Source organism: Pelophylax lessonae (assembly GCF_965119305.1).
Source record: "Pelophylax lessonae genome assembly, chromosome: 6".
Taxonomy (NCBI): domain Eukaryota; kingdom Metazoa; phylum Chordata; class Amphibia; order Anura; family Ranidae; genus Pelophylax; species Pelophylax lessonae.
In genome coordinates, this window is record NC_138773.1 from 207781674 (window position 1) to 207808386 (window position 26713).

Sequence of the window (26713 nt, forward strand, 5' to 3'; positions counted from 1 at the left end):
AAGTGAAGAAAATGTATGACAGAATGAAAATTTCAGCCATTTGAAAACCAGACAGTGATCCAAGTCAGTTAAAAATGCGGAACTTTTGTGTTTGACAAGCGTGTACTTTTAAAACAGTTAGGTATGTCCTAGACCCACTGTAACCAAAGGTATACATTGGTGTTGATTTTCTAAAGGCAAAGAGCGTGTGCACTTTGAAAGTGCAATTGCCCTTCCCAGGGCTCCCCAGAGCTCAGTGAATATGGTGAAGCTCTTCTGATTTTCATCATCCATTCATGCACAAGCAAAAGTGCTGTTTATTTAGTTTTTCTTGCAACTGATTTGGTATTCTTTACAAAGTGAAGCTTCACCACATTCACTAAGCCCTGGGGAGCCCTTGGGAGTGCAACTGCATTTGTAAGGTGCACAGTCTGTCTTTAGTAAATCAACCCCATTATCACAGTAACCTACACTGGATGTCTACCATGTGCAAATGCAGCCACTGTTCTGGCACTTCAGGGTGTGCATCTGCATGTACTCCAGTAACAAGATGTATCCAAATATCGAAATCAGAAAATAACATATAACCAAAAAAATCTAAAACCAAGTAGCAAAACAACCTTGCATGATGTTAGTCTCCATGCACACTGGTACGACTTGTCAGGCGACTTAGTCAGCCTGACAAGTCACGCACCGTCGCGTCCCATAGTGTAGTACAGGAACCTTTCTAATAGGAGCGAAACAAGTCGCTCCAACTTAGAAAAAGGGTCCTGTACTACTTCGGGGCGACCTGGAGCGACTTGCATAGACATTCATTTTATGAAGTCCGTGCAAGTCGTGCCGGAGTCACGGTGCACGCGACTTCACAGGTCGCCCCCTAAGTCGGAGTGCCGTAGTGTGAACCGAGCCTTAGCCTTAGTAGCATTTATTTATATCAATTGCAGCACAAACTGGGGACTGGCCTGGCTGTTTCTGATATGCATTTGGCAGCCAGGCACATGGTAGCTCAGTCATTTGAGTCAGAAAACATGTGCATGTCTTTTTTCAATTTATTTACTGAGAGAACTGGGATAGGGTGAGGGTGAGCCTTGGAATACTCTGAAAACATCTAAAAAACACTTTAACGGAGCACTCTAATTCTGATTTGCTCCATTAGGGGTGAGACCCACCTTCTGGAAATTAAAATCCAACCAGGAATCTACGTGGCAGGTACTCACTGTGCCGTGTATACTGTAATGTCACCTTCAGTACAAGTCAGCTTTCGTACTTGATGCCTGTGACCTGGATCATCAGTAGAGCTTTCTGAGTGCTTTCAGGATGCTAGGGCAGAGGCCCCCCTCTCAGCCCTAACTGGAGCTGGGACCCCAAAAGGATTTCTTTGATGTTGCAGGTAGTCACCCAGGGTCCCATCAGCCCTCAGGCTGGGTTTTACCCTCCCAGGAACAAGAGGAAGCTGTTCTAGGCCCAAGCCTATTTATACCCCTCTCAGTCCTCTGCAGGATGGCATACATGTACGTGATCCAGCATGCTTGTGCCGCCCGCCTGCAGTAAATGTACTGTGGGTGGGCGGCAAGTGGTAACAACTGATGACCCATCCCTGCTGCTGACAGAAATTGCAGGCAAGAACACATTCCAGCACATTTTTTATGTCCTTTGCCAGCTTCCAGTGCAGTTCCATGCAAAAAAAATGCAGCATGTTCTATTTTTGTTGAATGCACTGAACACTGCACCAATGTGAACTATGCCATGCTGACTATTGTCTATTTCCACAACTTCCTGGACTACCTGCAAGATTTGCAACTCCTCCACTGCTATTTACTTTTAATTTCTAATGACTACATATCCAATGGAACCTTGCTGCCTGGAAGCAGTGGTTCCTGTACTGACTGTGCCTCCCAAAAACTCCTCCTCTCAGCCCCTTTGAAATGTGGAACACAGCAGTGCCTACTCAAAGGGCATAGTTAATACATGTCACAGAATTAAAGGAAATAAATGTGTGCGGATCTTCACAAAGTAAGTTTGCAAACTTCAAGATCATTCAGATTATCAGGAATAGGCTAGAAATAATTGAAATACAATGTGGAAATGAATATATGAGTTTACATTTTGAACATGGATCCGCTTTAAAGTAGAACTATCAGCAAAACATTTTTTTTTCCTTTTGGATAGCGTAAGGGTGGATTTCACTTCCTGTCCCATACCCAAAACAGGAAGTATCTGAAATACCCCTAAATTGAGGGAATCCCTGGTTGTAACCAAGATCACCAAAACTAGTGTCCCCATTGGGAAATGTCCCCTATATTACTGTTCTGGGATAACCCAAATTTGGGGATTTTGTTTTGCTTTCACTTTTGATGATAACAGTAAATAGGACAGATAGAAATTAGGGAGCGAATCTCCCTAACGGGGGCACAGATAGCAGTTAAATCCTGACACATGTTCTAATTCCTCTCTACTCTATCCAAAACTAAAATAAAGTTTTGCCCTTAGTTATACTGAGCTCAATTATCTTGGGAGGACTTCATATGACGTCCTCCCAGCATCGCGCCTTACACATTCCCTAAAGGCCAAGCTCCTATGCGATCTATCACCCGCTGTATCCACCAGACGTAGCCAATGACAGATCACTGTACTGGGCCACTGCCGGTACCATGTGATCACTGTGGCCAATCACAGAACATCACATGACTTTGATTCATGCCTTTTATTGTGTATTAATGTGATGAGCTCTGTCATTGGTTACAGCGATTATATGGTACAGACAGGGCCAATCGCAGCTAATCACAAACGTAGACACTAAATGAATAGATTTCATTCAGAAAAAAAACTTTTGCTTACAACTGTAAAAATCCAAGTTAGAAGCAATTATAGTGTGTAAAAAAAAAAAAATCCTGATCACCTCCCCAGAGTAGTACAGTGTTATTATGGTAGCACTGTATTGCTCTGGTCATTGAGTGTAAAAAAAAATGTAAAATAAATTTTACGTTGTGCACTTCTCCAAATCATTTGGTGGAGGGGGATTATGGCGTGTTTTTTTTTTCTCCAGGGGTTGGGCTTGGCCCCTTAGTTCCAGTGAAGGGAACTCCTAAGTCGTCAGCATACCAAGACATTTTGGACAATTTCATGCTCCCAACTTTGTGGGAACAGTTTGGGGTCGGCCATTCCTGTTCCAGCATGATTGCGCTCTAGTGTACAAAGCAAGGTCCATAAAGACATGGCTGAGTGAGTTTGGGTGGAGGAATTTGACTGGCCTGCACAGAGTCCTGACCTCAACCCGATAGAATACCTTTAGGATGAATAAGGCTGGCCATACACTATACAATTTTCTTGTTCAACTTTGCTTTAGATTTACCAAAACCATGTGATAGAGGGCCTGATTCATAGTACGGAGAATTGGCGTTTCGGCTGGATTTTGCGAACCGGTGAATTTTTAAGTCTGAAATTGGTATTCAAAGAACGGCGGGCGGAAAATAAAGCCAACTGTGAGATTCATTAAGATCAACTAATGTCAGAACTGGACTTAAAAACAGTCCAGCTAAAAGGTGGACTAATTTTTTCAAAATCACAAAATATGGCAGGAAAAAAATAAAAAATGTGTGGGAAAGATGTGTTATATGATTTTGAGCTAAACTGCTTTTAAACTGTGTGAAAATGTTAAGTAGAAAAAAAGATATTAATAAAAGTGTAAATTGCAAAAATAGCTCCAGAGTCAATTTCTGGCAGATAGCTCATGTGAGCATGCTCCAAACCAAAAACTAGGCTGAAAATAACGTTTTTGAAAACGTTAGTGGGAGTTTTATTGAATTTGCGGCAAATACCGCCGCAAATTCGCGGTAAAACGGCGCTATTCCGGCGCTAATAATTTTTTTTTTTTTTTTTTTTTTTTTTTAATTTTTTTTTTTTTGCACATATATATATATATATATTCTATTTAGACCCAATTCAAGCTCAAATAATTTTTATTTATTAAAATTTTTTGATGGACTAATTTAATCAAACTATATTAATTTTTAGAGCCCATTCACATTAGCGCGACTTGTCAGGCGACTTGTCAGCCTGACAAGTCGCGGTATGTCACGGTCCATTGAGTAGTACAGGACCCGTTCTAATAGGAGGGACACAAGTCACTCCGACTTAGAAAAAGGGTCCTGTACTACTTTGGGGCGACCTCGGAGCGACTTGCATAGACTTCCAGTATGTGAAGTCTCTGCAAGTCGCGGTGCACAGCGGTGCACGCGACTTCACAGGTCACCCCCCGAAGTCGTGTCGCCTCAATGTGAATGGGCTCTTAAGGTGCCAGTGCATGTATGCTTGGTATAAAGATAACAAGAAACAAAAAAAAAAAAAAAACCTCAGAGACCACAATTCCCAAATAATTAACCTAGTTTAGTAAAACTGTATATATTCAACAAATTTTTAAAAATAATCCTGCATGCTGGAAATTATATATAGGTGTTTAAAACATTTATTTCTGTGAAAAATTAGTATTTTAAACTTAAATTGATAAGCTAAGAAACTATCAGTGGCATATATTATGAAATAAATGTAACAAAGTGATTATGTTTGTGTAAATTGTGTTTTGCAAAAATGTTGCAAATATGTATTGAGCTTGAGCTTGATTAAATAAACTGACCAAAATATCCAAGTGGTTAGCACAGCTGCCATGCAACAATGTATTTGGGTGTTCAAATCCCTGAACTACCTACAACTGTCTGTTGTTATATATGACAAGCAACGCCCCAAAAATAAAACATTGTATATGTGTGAAATTATTATATTTGTTGAGTGGGGAGCCATATTACTGTTGCTTCCTATATAGAGCCACATTACACTCTGAAAAATAGCAGTGTTTGAGCTTGCAAATCTGAGAATTTGCAAATTGATTGAACATATGCAGTGCAACCCCAGAACTCAGAATTCAACAACCCAAAAAAAGATATGTAGATATATATATAAAAAAATTACTACATCAAGTCAACACACATAGGAAATGCTTTCAGTAATCTCAGAATGAGCACAAAGTGGCTTTTTCATTTAGACTAATGGGCCATACACACTATAGGATTTTCTGAAGATTTTTTCCTTTAGATTTACCAAAACCAGATAATATGAGGTCAAACCTAAACACTTTCAATTTGTATGCAATCTGGCAGGCCCTTGCACTACATAGAAAAGGTAAATCTGAAGGAAAAAGTCTTCAGAAAACCTTATAGTGTGTATGGCCATACATGATCCAATTTTCTTACAATTTTCTGTCCAATTTTCTTGAAATTTACCTTCAAGTATGTAGTACAAAGGCCTGCCTAATTGGATAAGTGAAAGTGTTGTTTAGCTTTGACATCACATTATGTGGTTTGTGGTTAATCTATCAGAAAATTGTACAACAAAAATTGAACATGTATGGCCATACACACTATAAGATTTTCCGTAGACTTTTTCCTTCAGATTTACCTTTTCTATGTAGTGCAAGGGCCTGCCAGATTGCATACAAATTGAAAGTGTTTAGGTTTGACCTCATATTATCTGGTTTTGGTAAATCTAAAGGAAAAAGTCTTCAGAAAATCTTAAGCCCCGTACACACGTACTGATCGTCGGCCGAACGATCGGCTGTCTTTTGTCCAGGGCTGTCCTGTCTGTTGAAAACTGCAAAAGACTGCACACGAATTTTGTCGGCCAACAACAGACGACTGCAGAAGTGATGTCATGTGATGGTTAAATTTCCCTGTGTTTTTTCTTTTCTGAGCATGCCCAGTCTTGCAAATCAGCCGATTGTCGGCCGAATTCTGTACTGACTGGCGAACAATCGGCCGTTCTGGTGTTGGCCAACAAAAATTTTAATGCCTGCACGACAGATTCTGTTCGGCCGAAAATGCGCTGTCGGCTGTCGGAAGCATCATACTAACAAGCCTACAATCGGCCGATCGGTCGTCGGCCGAATATTTACGGCCGAAGATCGGTACGTGTGTACGAGGCATTATAGTGCGTATGGCCCATTAAGCTGGCCATACATGTTCAACTTTTGTTGTACAATTTTCTGGTAGATCTACCACAAACCACATAATGTGAGGTCAAAGCTAAAAAAACACATTCACTTGTAGCTAATTAGGCAGGCCTTTGTACTACATACTTGAAGGTAAATTTCAAGAAAATTGGACAGAAAATTGTAAGAAAATTGGAACATGTATGGCCAGCCTTAAGCCTCGTACACACGTACCGATTGTTGGCCGTAAATATTCGGCCGACGACCGATCGGCCGATTGTAGGCTTGTTAGTATGATGCTTCCGACAGCCGACATCGCATTTTCGGCCGAACAGAATCTGTCGTGCAGGCATTAAAATTTTTGTTGGCCAACACCAGAACGGCCGATTGTTCGCCAGTCAGTACAGAATTCGGCCGACAATCAGCAGATTTGCAAGACAGCATGCTCAGAAAAGAAAAAACACACGGAAAGTTAACCATCACATGACATCACTTCTGCAGTCATCTGTTGTTGGCCGACAAAATTCGTGTGCAGTCTTTTGCAGTTTTCAACAGACAGGACAGCCCTGGACAAAAGACGGCCGATCGGTCGGCCGACGATCGGTACGTGTGTACGAGGCATTAGTCTAAATGAAAAAGCCACTTTGTGCTCATGCTGAGATTATTGAAAGCATTTCTTATGTGTGTTGACTTGTAAGAAACTTTGATCATGGATGGCCAGCCAAACACTCATTCATTAGTGAACTGGTGATTTTGGTTTAGGAACCAACAGACCCAATTAATTACTTTGCTGGGCGTTTCCTATACTGGGTGGGTGTAGTTTAACCAAGGTTATATAAAGGGATGTATGAGATCATATCATTTGGCCTGTGGAAGGGCCACAGGTCTTTATGTCCGAATTTGCTTTTGGGGTGGGGGTTTGCTGGCATGCCTAAAGATCCATATTGCAGTAAATGTATTCTGTTGGATGAATACTTTTCATGCTCTAACTGTTTGGTATAGTTTTTGCAAAGTGTGTCTTTATGTACTCTATACATGTTTTTTTTTTTATTTTCATGCCTCTGTGTAGCTGTATGTTCTACTGATTTGATGGTATTTAAATGAAAAGGCAGGCTCATGCAAACAATTAACATAAAAGTATGTTGGGTATGTTTTATGCTTAATACTAAGGTGTCTACAACTTATTTTGCTTGACTTTTGGATATTGTAAGCTCTATCTATCCATCATATGTTGTATCTTTGCACTGTAATTTGAATAAAAATTACTTGATTTGGGGGTTTTGGGGGTTTTGGGGGGGGGGGGGCATTTCACATGCTTGCTTGAGTGATTACTGATGTTTTATACATGTTCAATAAAGCTTATTCATTTGTACACAGCTCCTGGTTTTTTGTTTTCTTTTCTTCATATTTGTCTAGATGTAATTCAGATATCTTTTGTGTCTGTTGAATGTAATCCATTTCTTGTATTTTTTGTGTGTGTGCAATGGCAGTACAGTATGAACTTGGGTAGGGTTTCTCCATTTACTCCAGCGAAGTGTGTGTGTGTGTGTGTGTGTGTGTGTGTGTGTGTGTGTGTGTGGGGGGGGGGGGTGGTGTGTGTGTGTGTGTGTGTGTGTGGGGGGGGGGTGGTGTGTGTGTGTGTGTGTGTGGGGGGGGGGTGGTGTGTGTGTGTGTGTGTGTGGGGGGGGGGGGGTGGTGTGTGTGTGTGTGTGTGTGTGTGTGGGGGTGTGTGTGGGGGGGTTGTGTGTGTGGGCTAAATTGTAAGAAAAAATTAAAGTGTTTATGTATATATTTAGCTAAAAATATATAAATTAAGGAATAATACAAAATTTCCATTCAGTCGCTGTGGATGAATGTAACCAAAACATTTAATAAAAAAATCACTAAAAATGATTACTAAATAAAAGATTGCTACAGCGCTCACTCACCTTTTTAGTTGGCTTAGGTAAGTGATGAACCTTGGCAACACAGGTGTTTTGTAACATTTCCCATGATGCTCACCTACACTGCAGAGTACATGAGCATTTTGGGAAATGTAGGGCAAAAACATCTTGGGGGGGGGGGGGTTAAGGGTTACCATCACTGGCCTAGGTAAAACATTTCCAATACATTTTAGTTGTCTGTGTGCGCCATTTTTAAAATAAAGCAAAATCTCTTTACAATAAATTGCAAATGGCACATTGGCGTTCGCCCTGGACCAGAAATGACACCAAATTGGCTTGCACACATTCCAGCAAGTGGTCACAATCAACTGGCTAATCATGGTGAGGGCCACTTTCAGCTGTGAAGAAATGGCATTCATATGCAAAGTAAGTGTGTGTGTGTGTGTGGGGGGGGGTCTGTGCTTGTAATCAGAGCATTGATTACCAGTGCAGACCCTTGGGGGATGCCACTAGAGTCACCAGGGATGCCCACCCATGCCACCATTGATGCCAATCAGTGCTCAGGGAACCTGTTAGTGCCCTCCTCATCAGTGCTGCCCATCATTACCATCTTTCAGTGCTGTCCACCAGTGCCAATCATTGCCCATCAGTGCCACCTATCAATGCCCATCAATGCTGCATATGAGTGCCACCTATCTATCTATCAGTGCTGCATATTAGTGTCTCATCAGTGCCTGCCAGCGCAGCCTCATCAATGCTCGTCAGTGCAACAAAAAACATATTGATTTACCAAATTTTATTACATAAACAAAAACACATTATTTTAGGGGTCAAACATTTAGGTCTTCTTTTTGCCAATAGAAAAAAAACCTTGCAGTGATCAAATACCACCAAAAGAAAGCACTATTTTTTATGAAAATACTGTCATACATTTGTGTTAGGTACAGGGTTGCATGGCCGCACAATTGTCATTCAAAATGCAACAGTATAAAAAGCTGAAAATTGGCCTGGGCAGGAAGGGGAGTAACTGCCCTGTAAGGAAGTGGTTAACTATTGAAACATGGGAATAAATATTCCAGGGGTAAGCATGCTCAGCTCAATGGTTTAGTGGTTAGTGTTCCTGGCTATAAACACTGAGAGCATGAGTTCAAATCCCAAGTGTGCCATCACCTTCTTAAATTTTAGACAGCTATAAATAAATACTGAAACTTGGCAAATGCATAATTGCACCCTGCACATATGCATGTTTGTTTCTTGAATATACAAGGCCATTGACATGCAATTTTAGGTGATGTAGCCAATGTATTACTATGTGGCCAAAAAAAAATTATGGCACACAGGGTGTTATCATGGTTGGGCCTTGAACTCATGACCTAGCAATCTTTAGCTGTGAGCTTAGCCCACTACACCAAAGTGCTGAATACAATCAGATATGCCTGAAAGTTTCAGATGAATAAAGAATGAAGACTGCTAATTAGACAGCTGTGTAGTCTGCTATTAGAAAATCTAAAGGTTAAAACACATAAGATACATAACTATACCTTAAAATTAAAATAAACCATAATAAATGACATTGCTGTGTAATAGTGATTCAGAATAGACAAATTTCCTTTTATGAAAAACACAAAGGGAATTTGGCTAACTCCAAACTCAAATTCAGCCTAAGTTAACTCCAAACCCGAATTCAGTCTAAGTTAACTCCAACTCCGAATTCATTAAAGCATCTAGTTGATGGTTTAACTCCAGCCACTTACCTAATTAGGATGCAATGAGTTTAGGCTGGAGTTATTTCTGGAGAAGTGAGCAGCTCTAATCCAAACTTATACTGAATTAGGCCCATAGGGTCAAACCTAAACACTTTCAATGTGTATGCAATCTGGCAGGCCCTTGCACTACATAGTTTAAGGTAAATCTAAAGGAAATTGAATAAGAAAATTGTATAGTGTATGGCCAGCTTTAGAGTGCAAACCGCAAGCCAGGTCTTCTCTCCAATATCAGTGCCTGACCACACAAATGTGCTTCTGGAAGAATGGTCATACATTCCCATAGACACACTCCTAAACCTTGTGTACAGCCTTCCCAGAAGAGTTTAAGCTTTTATAGCTGAAAAGGGTGGGCCAGCTAGATATTGAACCCTACGGACTAAGACTGGGATGCCGCTAAAGTTCCTGTGTGTATAAAGGCATACTTTTGGTTATATAGTGTATATATTTACCATAGTTTGTAGACTCTATAACTTTCCTACAGACTAAGGCTCCATTGCTGACTTTGGAGGGCAACTTTGATGCAACTTTGGATGGGTGCATCTTGGACATGACTTTGCCTTTGACCAGCGATAATGGACAGCTGTTGCACAACTGTTGCATTGTATACCATTCATGTACAACTTTCATGCAACTTTTGAGGGTTAACATTGAAGTCTATGGCCCTCAGGTTGAATGAAAGTCTAACCAAAGTAGTGTATGAACTACTTTGAAGTTGCTGCAACTTTAAGTCGCACATATATGAAAGGTTATTATTGGAAATCATAGGGAACTATTTGTAATGCGACCTTGATGTCCAAAGTTGCATGACAAGTCGCACAAGTGTGAATGGAGCCTAAATATTATACACGGATTTGGATTATTTTTACCAAAGAAATGTAGCAGTATACATTTTGGCCTAAATTTTTGAAGAAAGAATAAAACAGAAACGTAGAAAAGCACTTATTTCTTCAAAATTTTCAGTCCTTTTTCATTTATTTAGCAAAAATGGAAAAAAAAATATAGTGATTAAATACCACCAAAAGAAAGCTCTATTTGTTTGAAAAATTATTAAAATTTAATTTGGGTGCAGTGTATCATGACCGTGCAATTGTCATTCAAAGAATGAAAGCGCTGAAAGCTGAAAACTGGCCTGGGCAGGAAGGGGGTAAAAGTGTCCGGTATTGAAGCTGTAAAATAATGTATTTTCAGATGTTGAATAGTTTTTACATTCTGTTCAGTAACTCTAGACTCATTCTTACCACAGCAAACTGCAAGAGGTCATCACCCAGTTCATTCTTAATTTTTCGGAATAAGCTGACAGCTGTCTTGCAAGGACCACACCAGGCTTGATACACGTCCACCACTAAGAAAAAAACAAATTTTCAGAGTATCAGCACATCATTTGTATGTATGTATGAATAATTAGGTGTACTATGTACTAGTGATCGACCAATATCGGTTTTTCGTTGCCGATACCGATATTTTGGTCAATGCATATCGGTATCGACCTGATATTTTCGTAAATTTAAATAATTTTTTTTTTTTATTGACAGGTACTCTTGTGAGGGATCCGGGGGTCTAAAAGACCCCAACCCCCTCCTCTGCACTTAAAAGCATTCAAAATGCCAAATTTGGCTGTTTTGAATGCTGTAAGTTTTTTTAATCTGGCTGCGAGTACCCAGAAGTGATGTCATGACATCACTTCCGGGTTTTTACATAGAGACCCGATCATAGCCGAATGTGGCTTTGATCGGGTCTTCGGCGGCCGTGCAGGCTGGTTGCCCGAATCTCCCAGTGGGACGGGAGACCCGGGCGAGCCGCGGAAGGCGGCGGGAGGGGGGGTACGTCCCCTTCAGCTCCTTGTAATGACAGCCAAACGGCTTCTCAGCCGCACTGGTTGTCATTACAAGACAGCTGACCATCGGCTATGGACAGCGGTACCGGGGTGATGCCTCTAGCTGCATGCATCACTCCGGTACAAGCACTTTCCTGAAATATCGGCAATATCAGTAACCTCCGGGGCCGATTCCGATATATCGGGGGAAAGTGCATATCGGCCCTTGATATATTGATATATTGGCTTTGCCGATAATCGGTCGATCACTACTATGTACCCAATACGCATTCACACGGGGGATCTGGGGGCCCCCTTGCTTACAAGTGTCAAGCTCATCTTTATATTTTATGAAAGAATTATGCAATATATTGTTATGTGTGCACCTGTCAGAAAGGTCATGCCAGTATACAGAATTGCACATCTGGACCAATATCCATGAACAGGCTGCTGTGCATATATACTTATAGGTGTGCATGTCCAAAAATATGTATGCATCTGTCACTAATGCTGGAAGAAAACAGGCTATTTAAACAGATCAGCTGCACACAGCCAGTGCTGTCTTGTCTACAACATTCCAGTGAAATCTGTGATCTGTAACTGTACCTGACTACCCATTACCAACACAGCTTGGTTTGACCTCCTATTTGTCTGTACCGACTCCAGCCGGCACTTGGACTATGCTTCTGCCTGCACCTTCTGTTCCTGACCTACTCATATGTTACTGACTCCAGCCTGGACCCTGACTACATTTCTGCCATTGTTATTGTAGTTGATCGTTTGCTCACCCGGCTTTCCTGAGTTTGCTCCAGTCCTGAATTTCTGTGCCACAGCCATGTTCAGCCTGCAGTCTCTCAGACAACACTACTGCTTACACACCAGCTAAAGGTTGCAGCGTATGTGGCAGCCCACCACCTATTAGTTGTTCCTGTGTTTGTCACCTGCTGCTGTAGAATTCCAGCCTTGTATCCTTGTGTCCAGTCTCATGTCCCTCATCTCCTGTGGTTGAGTTATTCAGAGTTCAGATATTTCTGTCCACTGGTACCAGCTGCTGGCTCCCCATTTGCTTTACCATGGGCTTCCGAGCTGGAGGTGTAAGAGAGGCTATCCTCATCTCTTCTTGCTCATCCACCAGGTATGTGACAGCCCAAAATACCCATAAACCACTTAAGGACCAGGCCTATTTCTAACACTTTACAAGATAAAATCAGTAATATTTGCTAGATAATTAATTGGAACCCCCAAACATATATATATATATATATATATATATATATATATATATATATATATTTTTTTTTTTTTTTTTAGCAGAGACCCTAGAGCAGGGGTGGGGAACCTTTTTTCTGCCAAGGGCCATTTGGGTATTTATAAAACCATTCAGGGGCCGTACAAAATTATCACCTTAAAAATTAGCCTGTTATATTTGGTCAAACATTTAATTATCTCACCCCTAATGTGATGGCTGCAACTGCTTCTCTTTGGTGAAGTGTGTGATGTTAGCTGGTATTGATGATGTTGCTACTCGCAACTGGTTTTCCAGGTTTGCATCGGTCAGTCTGGAGCGCAGACTTTTTTGTGGTGGTAAGTTTTGAAAAGAACTGCTGGCTTGTACTGCTGGTGGGTACAGCTGGCTGGTACTGCTGTGGGTACTGCTGGCACAGGCTGGTACTGCTGGCTTGTACTGTGCTGTGAGTACTCCTGGATGGTACTGCTGGCTCAGGCTGATACTGCTGTGGGTACTGCTGACTCAGGCTGGTACTGTGCTGTAGGTACTGCTGGCTGGTACTGCTGTGGGTACTGCTGGCTCAGGCTGGTACTGCTGGCTGGTACTGTGCTGTGGGTACTGCTGGCTCAGGCAGGTACTGCTGGCATGTACTGCTGGCTGGTTTTGCTGTGGGTACTGCTGGCTGGTACTGTGCTGTAGGTACTGCTGGCTGGTACTGTTGTAGGTACTGCTGGTACTGCTGTGGGTACTGCTGTGAGTACTGCTGGCTCTGGCTGGTACTGACTGGCTCTGGCTGGTATTGTTGGTTCTGGCTGGTATTGCTGGTTCTGGCTGGTACTGCTGGCTCTGGCTGGTACTGCTGTGTGTGCTGCTGGCGGGAAATGCTGGCTAGAAGTGTAGCAGAGCCATTCTGGAGGAAGAGGTGATGTTTTCTGTATTGGTCACAGGCGGAGTGCATTTGATATCACTCCGCCTGTGACTCATTTGGACTGTCATAACGGAGCAGGAACTATACAAGAAGCATCGGCTCCATTCTGACAGATCAGCTGAGAGACACAGACTCAGCTGCATGGGGGGCCGGACCAGATGACTTCGGGGGCCGCATACGGCCCCCGAACCATAGGTTCCCCACCCCTGCCCTAGAGAATAAAATGAAGATCATTGCAATACTTTATGTCACACCGTATTTGTGCAGCAGTCTTAAAAACGCAATTTTGTTAGGAAAAAAATACACTTTTTTAAATTACAAAATAAGTAAACAGTAAAGTTAGCCCAATTTTTTTTCTATAATGTGAAAGATAATGTTTCACCGAGCAAATAGATACCCAACATGTCATGCTTCAAAATTGCACATGCTCATGGAATGAATCTCCATAGGGGACGATTTAAATTTTTTTACAGGTTACCAGTTTAGAGTAACAGAGGAGGTCTAGTTATTGCTCCCGCTCTAATGATAGCGGCGATACCTGACATGTGTGGTTTGAACACCGTTTACATATGTGGGAGCGACTTGTGTATGCGTTCGCTTTAACGCATATACAAGTCGGGGGACGGGGCGCTTTAAATTTTTTTTTTCTTATTTATTTAACTTTTTTTTTTTACACTGTCCCTTTTACAAAATTTTTTTGATCACTTTTATTCCTATGTAAACATCCCTTGTAATAGAAATAAGCAGGACCGGTCCTCTTTAATGTGAGATCTGGGGTCAAAAAGATCTCACATCTACCCTTAAAAGCAAAAACAGAAAAAAATGGGCCCTTTAAGGCCGTTGGAAAGAAGTGACGCATGATGAGGGCCATCTTGCCCTCACTCAACTTCCTGCACAGCACCTGAGAGGACCCGATAGTTTTCCCCGCTACCGACAGCTCTGGTAAGCGGGAAAAACGACCAGGAAGCGGCAACTCTCCCACCGCCCATAAAAGTGATCCCGCGGTGAATCCACCGCTGGGACCAATTTTAAGTAAAAGAGGACCACCCGCCCTATAAGAAAATACTGAGGTTTTGGCAGCTATGCTATGCTAAAACTACGGCGGGCGGTCCGGAAGTGGTTAATATATTTTTTGCGGAAAATATAGGTTTGATAAATCGTTGCACTAACATCACATGACATAAAAATTGCATCTACCATCATTTTATTCTCCAGGGTCACTGTTACAGCAAAATATATAATGTTTTGGGATGTTAAATAATATTCAGGTCCAAATTGTGCATTTGAAATGGGTGCAAAAATGGCTCTGGTAGCAAAAATGGTTAAACCTGTATTTAAAGCGGAACTTTACCCATAACAGTTTGATAACAATAATGTTCTTTAACAAAAAAATATATTAATAATTATGCTACCAAAATTAGTGTGTGCTGTAAATTGCCTCCAGCATTGCTCCAGTTTCTTCTTGCTGGAGGCTGCATTTTGTTGAAGCCCAGAGCAGTCACTTCCTTATTGGAAACTTTTGTAATTAAAATATGTACAACTCCAGCCTTGATTGTATGGCTTGGCTTAGCTAGAGAGGAAGGCTGGCAGGAGCTTTACAGTGCCGAAGTTCCCATGCTGCCATAAGGAAGTTAGAATCAGGGAGATAAGATAAGACACTATCCTTGTAAGTTTAACTCTTTTGTGTCTCCCTGGCAGCAGAGTTTGTCCTGTCACCTCTCATGATTTTCTTTTCTCCCTCCCTAATTTTTGTTTCATCACACAGTCATACTTGAGGTGATTGTAGCCACATTAGTGCACTTGCGACAGATGCAATTGAGTACTGTTCGTTATACATTTTTTATTAGCACCAACTTACAATTTTTCAGGACAAACTTTCGGGATGTACCTCCTTCTTCAAGGCCCAAGTGATACTCGGACCTTGAAGAGGGGGGTACACCCTGAAAGCTTGTCCTAAATTAAAACTGTATGTTAGTGCAAATAAAACAATTATCACGAACAGTACTCAAATGTATCGAGCAGTCTGTCATTCCTGTTGCTTTCTTATCCCTTCAGCAACAGTAAATCTTAAAGCTGTCTTCTGATCTGACTCTCTTGGCTCTGATTTTAGGCACAGTGCTAAGAATAGAAAGTAATTGAGCATGTGCAGAGCAGGGTGAGGCATATTTTTAACGTTTTATATATCTATACCTGCACAAAGGGCCAGTCTGGAGTGATCTAGCAGGACTTAATTTTCTGACTAAAGTTCATTTGAAATTATATTCATCGTGTTTTACCTAGGAGTCCTTTGGAAGAGAGAGTCTCCTCCCACTGCTCCTGATTATTAATGATAACCTGACAATGAAAAGAAAAAATTTAAAGTTGTTAAAACAATTAGGGCCAGAAAGGTTATATAATGGCAGCGTTAATTTTCATATTTCAAGGTTTGCATACAAAGTAGATTTAAACTGTAAATAAATGGTGTTAAGTTCAAATGCTGTGTAACCAACAATTGCCATGCTTTTTTTATCCTTTGCTGCATCCAAGTGTTTCGAATTTTCTCTAGACTCTTTGAAGCCCTTTCCTTTCTTCAAGCATGTGTTCAAGCCTCGTCTGGATTAACCAGACTGTGTTCTGTACCGTGCATCGACCCCACAGGGATACACACTCAGAGATGTGAATGAAGATCCATAAAGATCTTTGCAGTCATCCGCGTGTCATTCATTTGAACAGGCTGGCTGTACGCAGCTGCACAGACCATCTGTGTCCAAATACAGTCCTCTGCATAGGTGTACTGATCAGTGTACATGTATGAATGAGGCCTTATGCTGGCCCTACACTAGCTGAAAAATCGTGCAAAAATCTGTGATTTGGACCGTTCATTCATTTTTCGTCCAGTTAATGGGCACAAATAAAAAATCAGTTTTAACTTTTCAGAGTTACAAAAATCGAAAAGGAACAGGTTGGAAAATTCTGCTGAACGAACAATAAATTAAAAGGTAATGTGTTTCTCGCCGGACTTGTTTGCACTAGGCATACGTCACAAAAAGAACGAAAATCTGATTAATTTATATCCATTGAGTTATCAATCAAAATTCAGTCATTACATGATGGCAAAATCGTTTGATCTCACGGCCGAGTGTTCGTCCTTCAAAAACTAGGTCAAATGATTTTCTGTATATAGTTTATGATCAGCATTAGGGTCCTTTCACATGGGCGTTCGGTTTATTTCATCAGTTCAGTCACTTTTTTTTTTTAAACAGATTCAGTTCATAACAGTTTTATATCAGTTTTACATCAGTATTTCATCCGTTTTTTACATCCACTACCAATGCAAAAACGTTTGCAAAAATGGACCGCTTGTCCGTTTACATCCGTTTTTTAACAGAAAAAAATAAGGGTTTGATCTGTTCCAAAAAAATGGATGGTGACATATGCGGATGTAAATGGATGAATATCCGTTTATATCCCTTTTTCCATAGAGATGCATTGATGTTCGTTTTTTACCTGTCAACAGATGGATGAAAAATGGACAAACGAATGCCCCTTTGAAATGGGCCTTAAGCAAAACAAGCATGTGCTTAGGTCACTGAGAGAAGGAGGCACCACCGAGTTTTTCCCCTAGTTTCTATGCCCTAAATAAAGGATTAGTGCACATTAAAACAAAGTGCACGCATCCTATTTTGCCCCTTTGGTCCAAGCTAACCAATTCCAACCCCCCCCGATACTTACCGAGATCTGACTCCTGCATGCTCCACTGTTTATTTACATCTCATGCCACCACAAGTCCTCCCTCTTCTGGCTGCATAGACTCATTACAATCCCACAGACTTCTCTGGGGCTCATCTACACTATATTACCAAAAGTATTGGGATGCCTGCCTTTACACACACATGAACTTTAATGGCATCCCAGTTCTAGTCTGAAGGCAGGGCCACTGATAAGGCAGTACAGCCAGCCCTCCTGTACTGGGCCTGAGCACCATCAGTTCAAAAGGGGGGCCCAGGCACCTGCTGCACAGGAGGGCAACTGTACCGTCTTATTGCAGCCACCAATCGTTTTCTGCCACCCCCTGCAGTGCTACCAACTTCTCTTCCTCCTTCTCCCTCTAGCTGCACTGCAGGAGGATTGGTCCTAGAACATGCGCCCCTTCCATCTGCTGTCCGGCAGCACTTTCGGCTTCTCTCCCCTCCCGCCCACAGCTACTGTGGACACAAAGGGAAATGTTTCTGGATAGAGAGTGGGAAAAGGGGCCGGTACTGTATATATGTAATTTACTGGCCCATTCCTTTCCTGAAAGAACACAGTGAGCGATTGGTACCATCCACTCCTGTGTACATTCATTGCTGAAGTATAGTAAACTGTGTTTACTATGCTTCAGTTTGTGAATGAGAAGGAAGCTTCAGAGCTCTTCCTATTCATAATTCTGTGTTGTTGAGGCTGCAAAGAAATGGACTGATAAATCTATGTCCTTAGTCTCTTTCAGCCGGAAAGGGGGGGGGGGGGCTGCAGAGTGCCGACATCGCTGGACTCCAGGACAGGTAAGTGTCCTAATATTAAAAGTAAGCAGCTACAATATGTGTAGCTGCTGACTTTTAATTGTTGGGGGGGGGGGGCAGAACACTGCTTTAGTTCCAGTGAAGGGAACTCCTAAGACATCCGCATACCAGGACATTTTGTACAATTTCATGCTCCAAACTTTGTAGGAACAGTTTGGGGATGGCCCCTTCCTGTTTCAACATGACTGCGCACCAGTGCAAAGTAAGGTCCATAAAGACATGGATGAGCAGGTTTGGGGAGGAGGTACTAGACTTGAGTCCTGACCTCAACCTAACAGAACACCTTTGGGATGAATTAGAGCAGAGAATACAAGCCAGGCCTTCTCTCCAACATCAGTGCCTGACCTCACAAATGCGCTTCTGGAAGAATGGTCAAACATTCCCATAGACACACTCCTAAACCTTGTGGACAGCCTTCCCAGAAGAGTTGATGCTGTTGGGCTGCAAAGAGTGGGTCAACTCAATATTGAACCATACGGACTAAGGGGTTGATTTACTAACGGCAAATTCACTGTGCACTACAAGTGCACTCCAAGGGAAATTCACTTGGAAGTGGAGTCACTGTAGATCTGAAGGAAGATCTGAAATGAGGGGAAGCTCTGCTGATTTCTATCATCCAATCATGTGCAAGAAAAAACACTGTTTTTTATTTTACTTGCATATCCCCCTCAGATCTACACCGACTGCACTTCCAGGTGCACTTGCAGTGCATTTATAGTGCACAGTGGATTTTCCTTTAGTAAATAGACCCCTAAGATTGGGATGTCATTAAAGTTCATGTGCGTGTAAAGGCAGTCTTCCCAATACTTTTGGTAACATAGTGTACCTTCATCTCCTTCGACAGATAGAGGGGCTGCTTCCTCCAGACCTCCTTCATCTCAGGCCTCTTCCACAATATTGGAGCCAAAAGGTCGGGCTCTAATGTGAAAAGGGGACTGTGTGATTGGGGGACTCTGTGACTGGGGGAGCTCTGCAATAGATGGACTCTATGCTTGGGCGGGGGAGGGGGGAGGTCTGTGATGGGGGGACTTCTGATGGAGTTGGGGGACTATGCAGTGATTTGGAAGCTCTGATGTGATGGGGGGATCTTGTATCAGGGGCTTCTAATGTATAGGGGTGATTCTTGTGTATAGGGGGGAGCCTCTGACATGAAGGGGTGACTCTGACATTATGAAGCAACTCTGATGTGATAGGGGATCTCTGATGTGCAAGGGGGGCTCTGATGTAATGGGGGACTTCTGATATGTTAGTTCTGTCCAGTCCTGTAGATTGCTTTAAAAAAGGTCTGGAATCTTTCCCAAATGTACATAATATAACTGGATACTGGACGCTGGCCAGGCTGGCCGCATGCAGAGGGAGCTCCGTGTAGGACATAGCCAAATCCACGAACATCCGCTTACCTCGCCTCCGGATCGCCGCATCCATCTCTTCTCTGGACACCGCCAGGGACAGAGGAGCCATCCATGCCCATATGTTGCAGCTCCTTCAGGGGATCACGCCGGACCAGCGCTTGCGGCCTACCCACGCCTTTGCGGCCTAGCCGGCCTCCGCGACCTGCCGCCAGGGACGGTAAGCAGTGCAGCCCTCTCCATCCTCCCAGCAGTCTCCCTACAGGATACCCCTCACTAGCTGCCTGGCCTATTCTACCTCTGGGGACCCTGCCATCCGTTTGAAGGCTTTTCTGGCCGCCGCCGCCCGCCATCTTGTCGGCCCCTCCATCAGCCCTAAGGAGTCCTGGGGTACCCCCCTGCCACGGAGGGATAACTGGGGTTCCCATCTTTATCCCACCTGGGTAGCTGCTGACCAGGGACACACTCTGCTGCTCCGGGCTTCCAGTGCTGAGGGGAGCTGCGGCCTGGACTCTGGATTTTGCTGCCCTGCAGACTCTGGGAGGAGGGGGGGGGGGGGGTCCTGAGGCCTGTATACTGACCCCTTTCCATTGCCATCCTTGCCTGCCTGCCATCCTACAGCCCTGCTGAGTATCCCTCACAGGCCCTGCAGAACATCCCTCAGACTGACAAGTAACTGTCTGCTGCTGTGAAGTTTTCCAGCTACATAATCACACCTCTGCAGAGTATTGCATCAGGCCCTCACTGACTATCTCGCAAATCCCTATACCGGTTCACCTGTCTTTTTGCTCCTTTTTTTGCTGTGGATTGCTATGATCAATTTTTTTCCTACATTAACAGACTTGCACTCTCTGCCCGTGACCTCATGCCCCTGTGAATCTTATTGCAACTGATTTGAAGACGCTGGTCATGCGGTGCTGAGCCACAGGACCGTCCGGCATCGGCAGTTACCATTTAGTCTAGCTACACCTACCATACGCAAGTCAGCGGGCAATCCCCACTCCGCCGACCCTACAGACCTTCAACAGAGCTCCATGCAACGTTACCTGCTGCGCACTGCGCCACCAGAACCCCGCTCCCCCAGACCTGATAAGATGGCGCCCAGTCGCACAGTAGGTAAAACCAAGCCTTCCCCTCCACCATCTCTGCCCGCTCCCCCTGATGGGGACACGGGATGTGCGGAACGGCCTCCTTCTCCAGCAACGTCCTCTTCCTCACCTCCCCTGCCCAGCTCTTCTTCACTGAATGGGGGCCCTGACTCCCGGGATTGCGGGGGAACCTTCAGGTCGGATGCGGCCTCCCTTCTCTTGGCCTTCCGGTCCAACTTCGAATCCTGGGCTTCCAAAATGGAACTCTCACTACATGCTGAATTGAATGTGATCCGTCAGCAGGTTTCCAATACTGACTCCACTGTTGCCACCGTCACCGCTACTCAGGAAACCCATAAGTCCCGCATTTCGGCACTGGAGGCTGCTTGCCGTGACCACCTCCACCGCCTGCACCAGCAACAACTCTGCATAGATGACGGCGAAAACAGAAGTCGCAGGAACAACATTAGGATTCAGGGCCTCCCTGAGGCCACCTCTGGTACGGGTCTTAAACCCACTGTGACTGCCATTCTTAATCAGGTTCTCGGTAGAGCTCCTACCACGGCCATCGAACCAGAGTGGTGGGTCCGGGAGGTGGGGGTGACGTTCATCCCCGTGATGTGTTATGTAGGGTTCACTACTATACCCTAAAGGAAGAAATTATGAGGAAGGCTTGGCAACTGGGACCTCTTGACTTTGATGGCTCCTCCATTCACCTCTACCCCGCCCTATCCCGCAACACCCTACATATGCGGAGAGTGGTCTATCCCTTGCTGGACTTACTATGCCAAATTGGGGCCACTTACATATGGGGGCACCCCTTCTGCATCAAAGTAACTTTCAACTCCCGGAAGTTCGTGCTGGCGGATTCTGATAAACTAACCGACTTCTTCTCCTTCCTGGGTCATGCTCCGGTAGACATTCTGAATTGGCTGGATCCTCCAGCTGAATGGACGCGACCAGAGGCATCTGGTCCTCTTCCTCAGAGAAGTCGGCACTCCCGCTCAAGATCTGCCTTACTCAGGCGTGGGACTCGCCGCCCTCAGTCTCCAGAAGCTTGATGACTGCAAATACCGCTTTCCACGCTGACTGTTCTGGTGTGACCGGACCCTATTTGTTGACCCCCTATTTACCCTCTCCTGCTCTAACGTGCTTCTCTCCACAGCTACCAGCCTTATCCATCTCGGTCTGACCTTGCTTCTGCCCTTTGCTATTGCTATAATTGGCTGGGGTTTGAGGAGGTCGCAAAGTGACCGTCACGACCGAAGATTTCTGGTCCACCAGCTCTGAGTTGTTTTTTATGTTTCATGTTGTTGGTATTACTTGCTATGCAATGTTGATGCTTCTTCTAGTTGGTGACAATTTTTATTTTTTCCTTATTTAATACTCATCGCCCCACGGCTTCATGTACTTACTATCTCAGAATGACCTTACTCCTGCCCCTTGCTGTTGTCCTGTCCAGCTGGGGTTTGGGGGGGGTCACCTGACGCCACATGACTCTGATGGATCTTGGCCCACCGCTTAATGTTTCAATTGCTCTTATGTTGTTGTTCTAACATATTTTATGATGTTGTTGCTTTCTCCCCCGACGGTCGAAAATTTGCGCCCTTCCTATTATTCCTGTATTGAGCTCTAATGCCGTTGTTTTTCTTTGGTGTACTCATAACTGATTTTTTTAGATCTGCTGTGTTGCCGAACCCGCTTATGTGCTTCTATCTCCCTCTTCTCACTTCCACCCCCCATAGGTTGAGCACGGTTCTGTGCCCGTATTGTGTGTTACGCGCGGTGTCCTGTACTCAGGCACCATAGTTCCCTTGGCTCCTCTCCTGGAGTCCCCCCTGTCTACTACTCAGTGTACCACTTAGTCTTACCCCCTCCCCCCCTTTCTTTTTCCTCTCCTACTCTTTTTCTATATTGTTTGTTCCCGTATATTACTCCCTTTTCTTTCTGCGCCCGGCCCTTCCTTTCCGGGCGCGGCTTCCATTCCCCTGGTGATCTACTATTCTCTGCCTACCCGCTTGCGTCCCACTATGGCCCACACAGTAAGTACTCGCCCCCGATTGACCCTGGGCTCCTATAATGTACAGGGCCTCAATGTTGCTTCTAAGAGGGGCCAAGTTCTATACCATATGCATAAGCACCATGTCAATATCTTGCTGCTCCAGGAGACTCATTTTTGCTCCGATTCTGTCACTGCTTGTTCCAACAGGTACTACAACCGATGGATACAAGCCCAAAGGGGTGTCTGTGGCTTTTCATAAGTCCCTGCCTGTCATCATGATTTACCATGTTGCAGACCCACAGGGAAGGTACGTGCTAGTTAAGTTTGCACTCTGGGGGACGACGTACACGGTCGCCAACTTTTACTTACCTAATACTAATCAGGTCGCCTGGGCCTTGCAGTACCTTGAGCTACTCACGGGGTTCGCGGAGGGGAGTGTCATCCTGGGTGGCGACTTCAACCTTTTTTTGGACCTAAAACTAGATACCTCCTCCTCTCGCTCATCCCTCTCCTATACGAAGTTACGTGCCCTGAAGCGTACCCTTCATGACTTGCACCTTGTTGATGTATGGAGAATCCTCCACCCGACCTCTCGGACCTAAACTCACTTTTCGTCGGCCCATCAGTCGTACAGCAGGATAGACTATTTCTTTGTAGACCATGCTTGTCTTGACTGGTCCTCTGAGGTTGAAGTTGGGGCGTTGGTCTGGTCCGACCACTCCCCGATTTTCCTCACGCTTTCCCCCCCGGATACTCCGCAGCGAGAGTGGACCTGGAGGCTCAATGACTCTATACTGGCGACTCCGGGCTGCATGGACACGATTTCCACTGTCATTAACAATTTCTTTTCGGACCACATTGACGACCCTACTTCCATCCCCCTTCAATGGGAAGCACTCAAGGCAGTGCTACGGGGTACCTTCATTCAGATGGGTACCCGTCTTAAAAAGGACAGATCGGCCTCTATTACGGCTGCGACTCTAAAGCTGCGCGAACTAGAAACGAAGCATAGCCAGTCCCCCTCTGATGCCACTTTGGCTGACCTCTCTACGGCCCGGGCCCACGTATGACCCGAAGCTGGCTCTACACAGGTGCAAGTTTCAAGACAAATGTGGTTGCCCATTGGCTGGCGCTCTCCACCCACGCGCTGTCTCTACGTTTATCAACAAGATTCGTGACCCCGCAGGGTCCCTGGTGACGACCCCAACACAAATTGGTCAATCCTTTGCAAATTACTATCAGTCGCTTTACCATCTTTCTGCGTCTCCCTCGATGACAAAGCCGCGTATGTGTAGACGACTGCCCTCCCATGCCTGCCTGCTGAGACCGTCTCGGACCTGGAAACCTCAAAAAGTCCAAAAAGAATAAGAATAAAATGGGCCTTTGGCCATTCGGACCTACCAAGGAAGGAAAAAACGTAGTTTTCTCCTGAGCAGTCTCTTTTTTTGTTTATAAAAAAATTATTTTTGGTTTGATAATAAGTATTACCTACAGTCTAGGGGCGTGGCGATGGGCGCTCGTTTTGCTCCCAGTGTGGCCAATTTGTTCATGGCCCACTGGGAGGAAGAAGTAATTTTTAAAGAGCGCCCGCCTGAGCTACTATGTTACAAGCGGTACATAGACGATGTGTTACTTATATGGGATGGGAGTAGAGACACTTTGGACACTTTTATGGCCAAATTGAACAATAATGACAAGAACATTGTTCTCACATGGACTGTCAGTGAAAGTGAAATAGTTTTTTTAGATCTTGTTATCTCCAAAGATAAAGATTTTTTCAAAACGCACACGCACTTTAAACCTACTGATCAGAATTTGTATATTCCATTAGACAGTTGCCACCACAAAAATTGGCTATGCAATATTCCTAAGGGGCAATTCGTGCAATTAAGGAGAAATTGCACATCAATTGTTGATTATAAGGCACAATCGCTAGTTTTAAAAAAACGGTTTGAAGAAAAAGGGTGTGATGGCAATAGACGATGAGATTTTGGAGGTTAAAAATACTGAGAGGTCTAGTCTATTGACCAATAAGGCACCTGTAGCGCTTTATGGCAATGGAGGATATAGAATTATCATGGAGTACAGTGCTCAGCATAAAAAAGTAGAAAAAATGATTGCTAAACACTGGCCGATACTCAAGCAAGACAAGATATTAGGCCCTACCTTACCCATGGAACCAGTATTTGTTTATAAAAAAGCCCCCACAATTAGAAGTTTGTTGGCACCAGGGGTAATTGATCCCCCTATTATTGGTGAAAATAAGTTGTTTGCTTTTTTATCCGGTTTCCACGCTTGTGGCAGATGTGTGGCTTGTAGGACCTTGACATTTAATATGTATGGTAGTATGGTATTAAATATCGCATTGAGGGTATTATATCTATATACAACATTCATTTATTGTAAACAGCATCCCATCGCCTTAATTTGTTATACATTGATTGGCATTTAATTATTCCTTCAATCTTTAGTATGGCAATCGGACCCTCCCCCCTTTTTTCCTTTTTTGTATTAGTATAATACTGCCGATTGTCTATTCGGGCTTGTTATAGTAAACCACTGGCGATTTGCCCAAATAAGAAATGGCCGCGGAGCACTTCCGGGCATGGGAGTGAACCTAGCATCCCGAAAGGAATGGGCGGTTCTGAAACCGCCGGCCAGCGATTGGATGTTGTCAGCTAGATACCTCTATTTATTGTGAATGGAAACGTACGGTCACATGATCCCCTGATGACGTCAGCGCGTCTGACGAAACGTGCGTCGGGAACGTGAGACCGTGGAGTTCCGGGTTGGTGATACGCAGAAGCTTAGGAGCGTCCCGTACACCGAACCCATGCTGCATTTACTGCATGAAGGCATTTGATTCTAATGTTTGAGTAAGTGCAATTTCATTAATAAACCCTAATTACCAGAACATACTACACTATCGGAGTTTCCTTATCTTTCTCCCCACAAATATCCTGAAATACTTGGAGTTCCTTATGCGAGCTGAGTCTTATATCAAGGGACCTGAAGGATAGCTTGGAGGCATTTGTGGACCATCTACGCTGTTTTAGACCCCCTGTAATTAAGGGGTCCATCAGCTTTGGTAAGAAGTATTTACCCCGAGCACTGGGTGGAGAAAAGTTTCTTAAGGTGGAGGTCCCTCACTTGAAGTTGGAGTGATTTTCAGTCATTGCTGAGAGATCTGTATTGCACTGGGCACTTTAAAGACTGTTGATACTTATTTACCAAGGACCTTTCACATTTAGGATTTTGTATATATTTATTTATAACCATTTATTCACATATTTATGCACACAAGCACTTTTTGGTTGTGTTAAGTGTTGAGCGCAATTTATTCCACTCTTTTCACATTTAATATTAAAAAGAGAAAATAATTCTCAGCCCATACTACGGGTTTATCCTACAAGATTAAGGATTTGATCACCTGTGCGTCCACTGGGGTGGTCTACATGATGGAGTGTAAATGTGGACTCCAATATGTGGGCCGAACCACACGGACGTTACATGTCAGAATAGGAGAACACATGAGTAGTATCAAAAAGGGCACCAAAGCCCATCATGTGGTCCAGCACTTTCACAATAAGGACCCTAGCGGGCTGAAATTTTGGGGGATCGAGACGTAACAGGCGAGGAAGGGGGAGGAGATTGTGACGTCACCCGCAGTCCCTGTCGGCGGAGCGAGGCTCTGCTTGCTATGTTACTTTGAAACCGCTGTTTTATCTTCTAAATCAAGTAAGAGGCTGTCTTGTCTTCAATAAATATTGTAGTTTATGCATATTACACTATGATCTGCCTCTTGCTTTTTTTGGGAACATCTTTACCTGAACTTGGGAGAAGGGGATATTTCTAAGGTCCGATGATCCAGTGTGGAGATATGACTGTGCTGATTGTTGATTAAGGCTGCTTACTCTCAGCCTTCATGTGAGAGGCTAGAACCACTGGTGGAGGATATTGGCACTGAGTGTGAGCACCTTATATTTGGACATTATCAAGCACTGTGCACTTTTTTCCTTGGATTTTCTTGGACTTTTTTACCCCCTTGTTTTAGGATGTTTTACAGCGATCTTTTATTCATGTACTTTTATAAAGATATTTATTGATCATTTTAGCGCTGCACTTTTTATTCTTCTTTGACCGCGTTGACTGGCATTTT

The 26713-nt window shown here is 43.8% G+C and overlaps 1 protein-coding gene across 1 annotated transcript in view; it reads right to left on the reverse strand.

Moving 5' to 3' along the window:
- Positions 1–26713, reverse strand: part of NME9 (NME/NM23 family member 9) — an 81821-nt gene that overhangs the window by 46389 nt on the left and 8719 nt on the right. The window contains exons 2-3 of the mRNA XM_082262097.1: positions 15854–15911; positions 10847–10950 (exon numbers count right to left, since the gene is read on the reverse strand). Coding sequence (XP_082118223.1) covers positions 10847–10950; positions 15854–15911 — 162 coding nt within the window. The remainder of the gene's footprint in view (positions 1–10846; positions 10951–15853; positions 15912–26713) is intronic.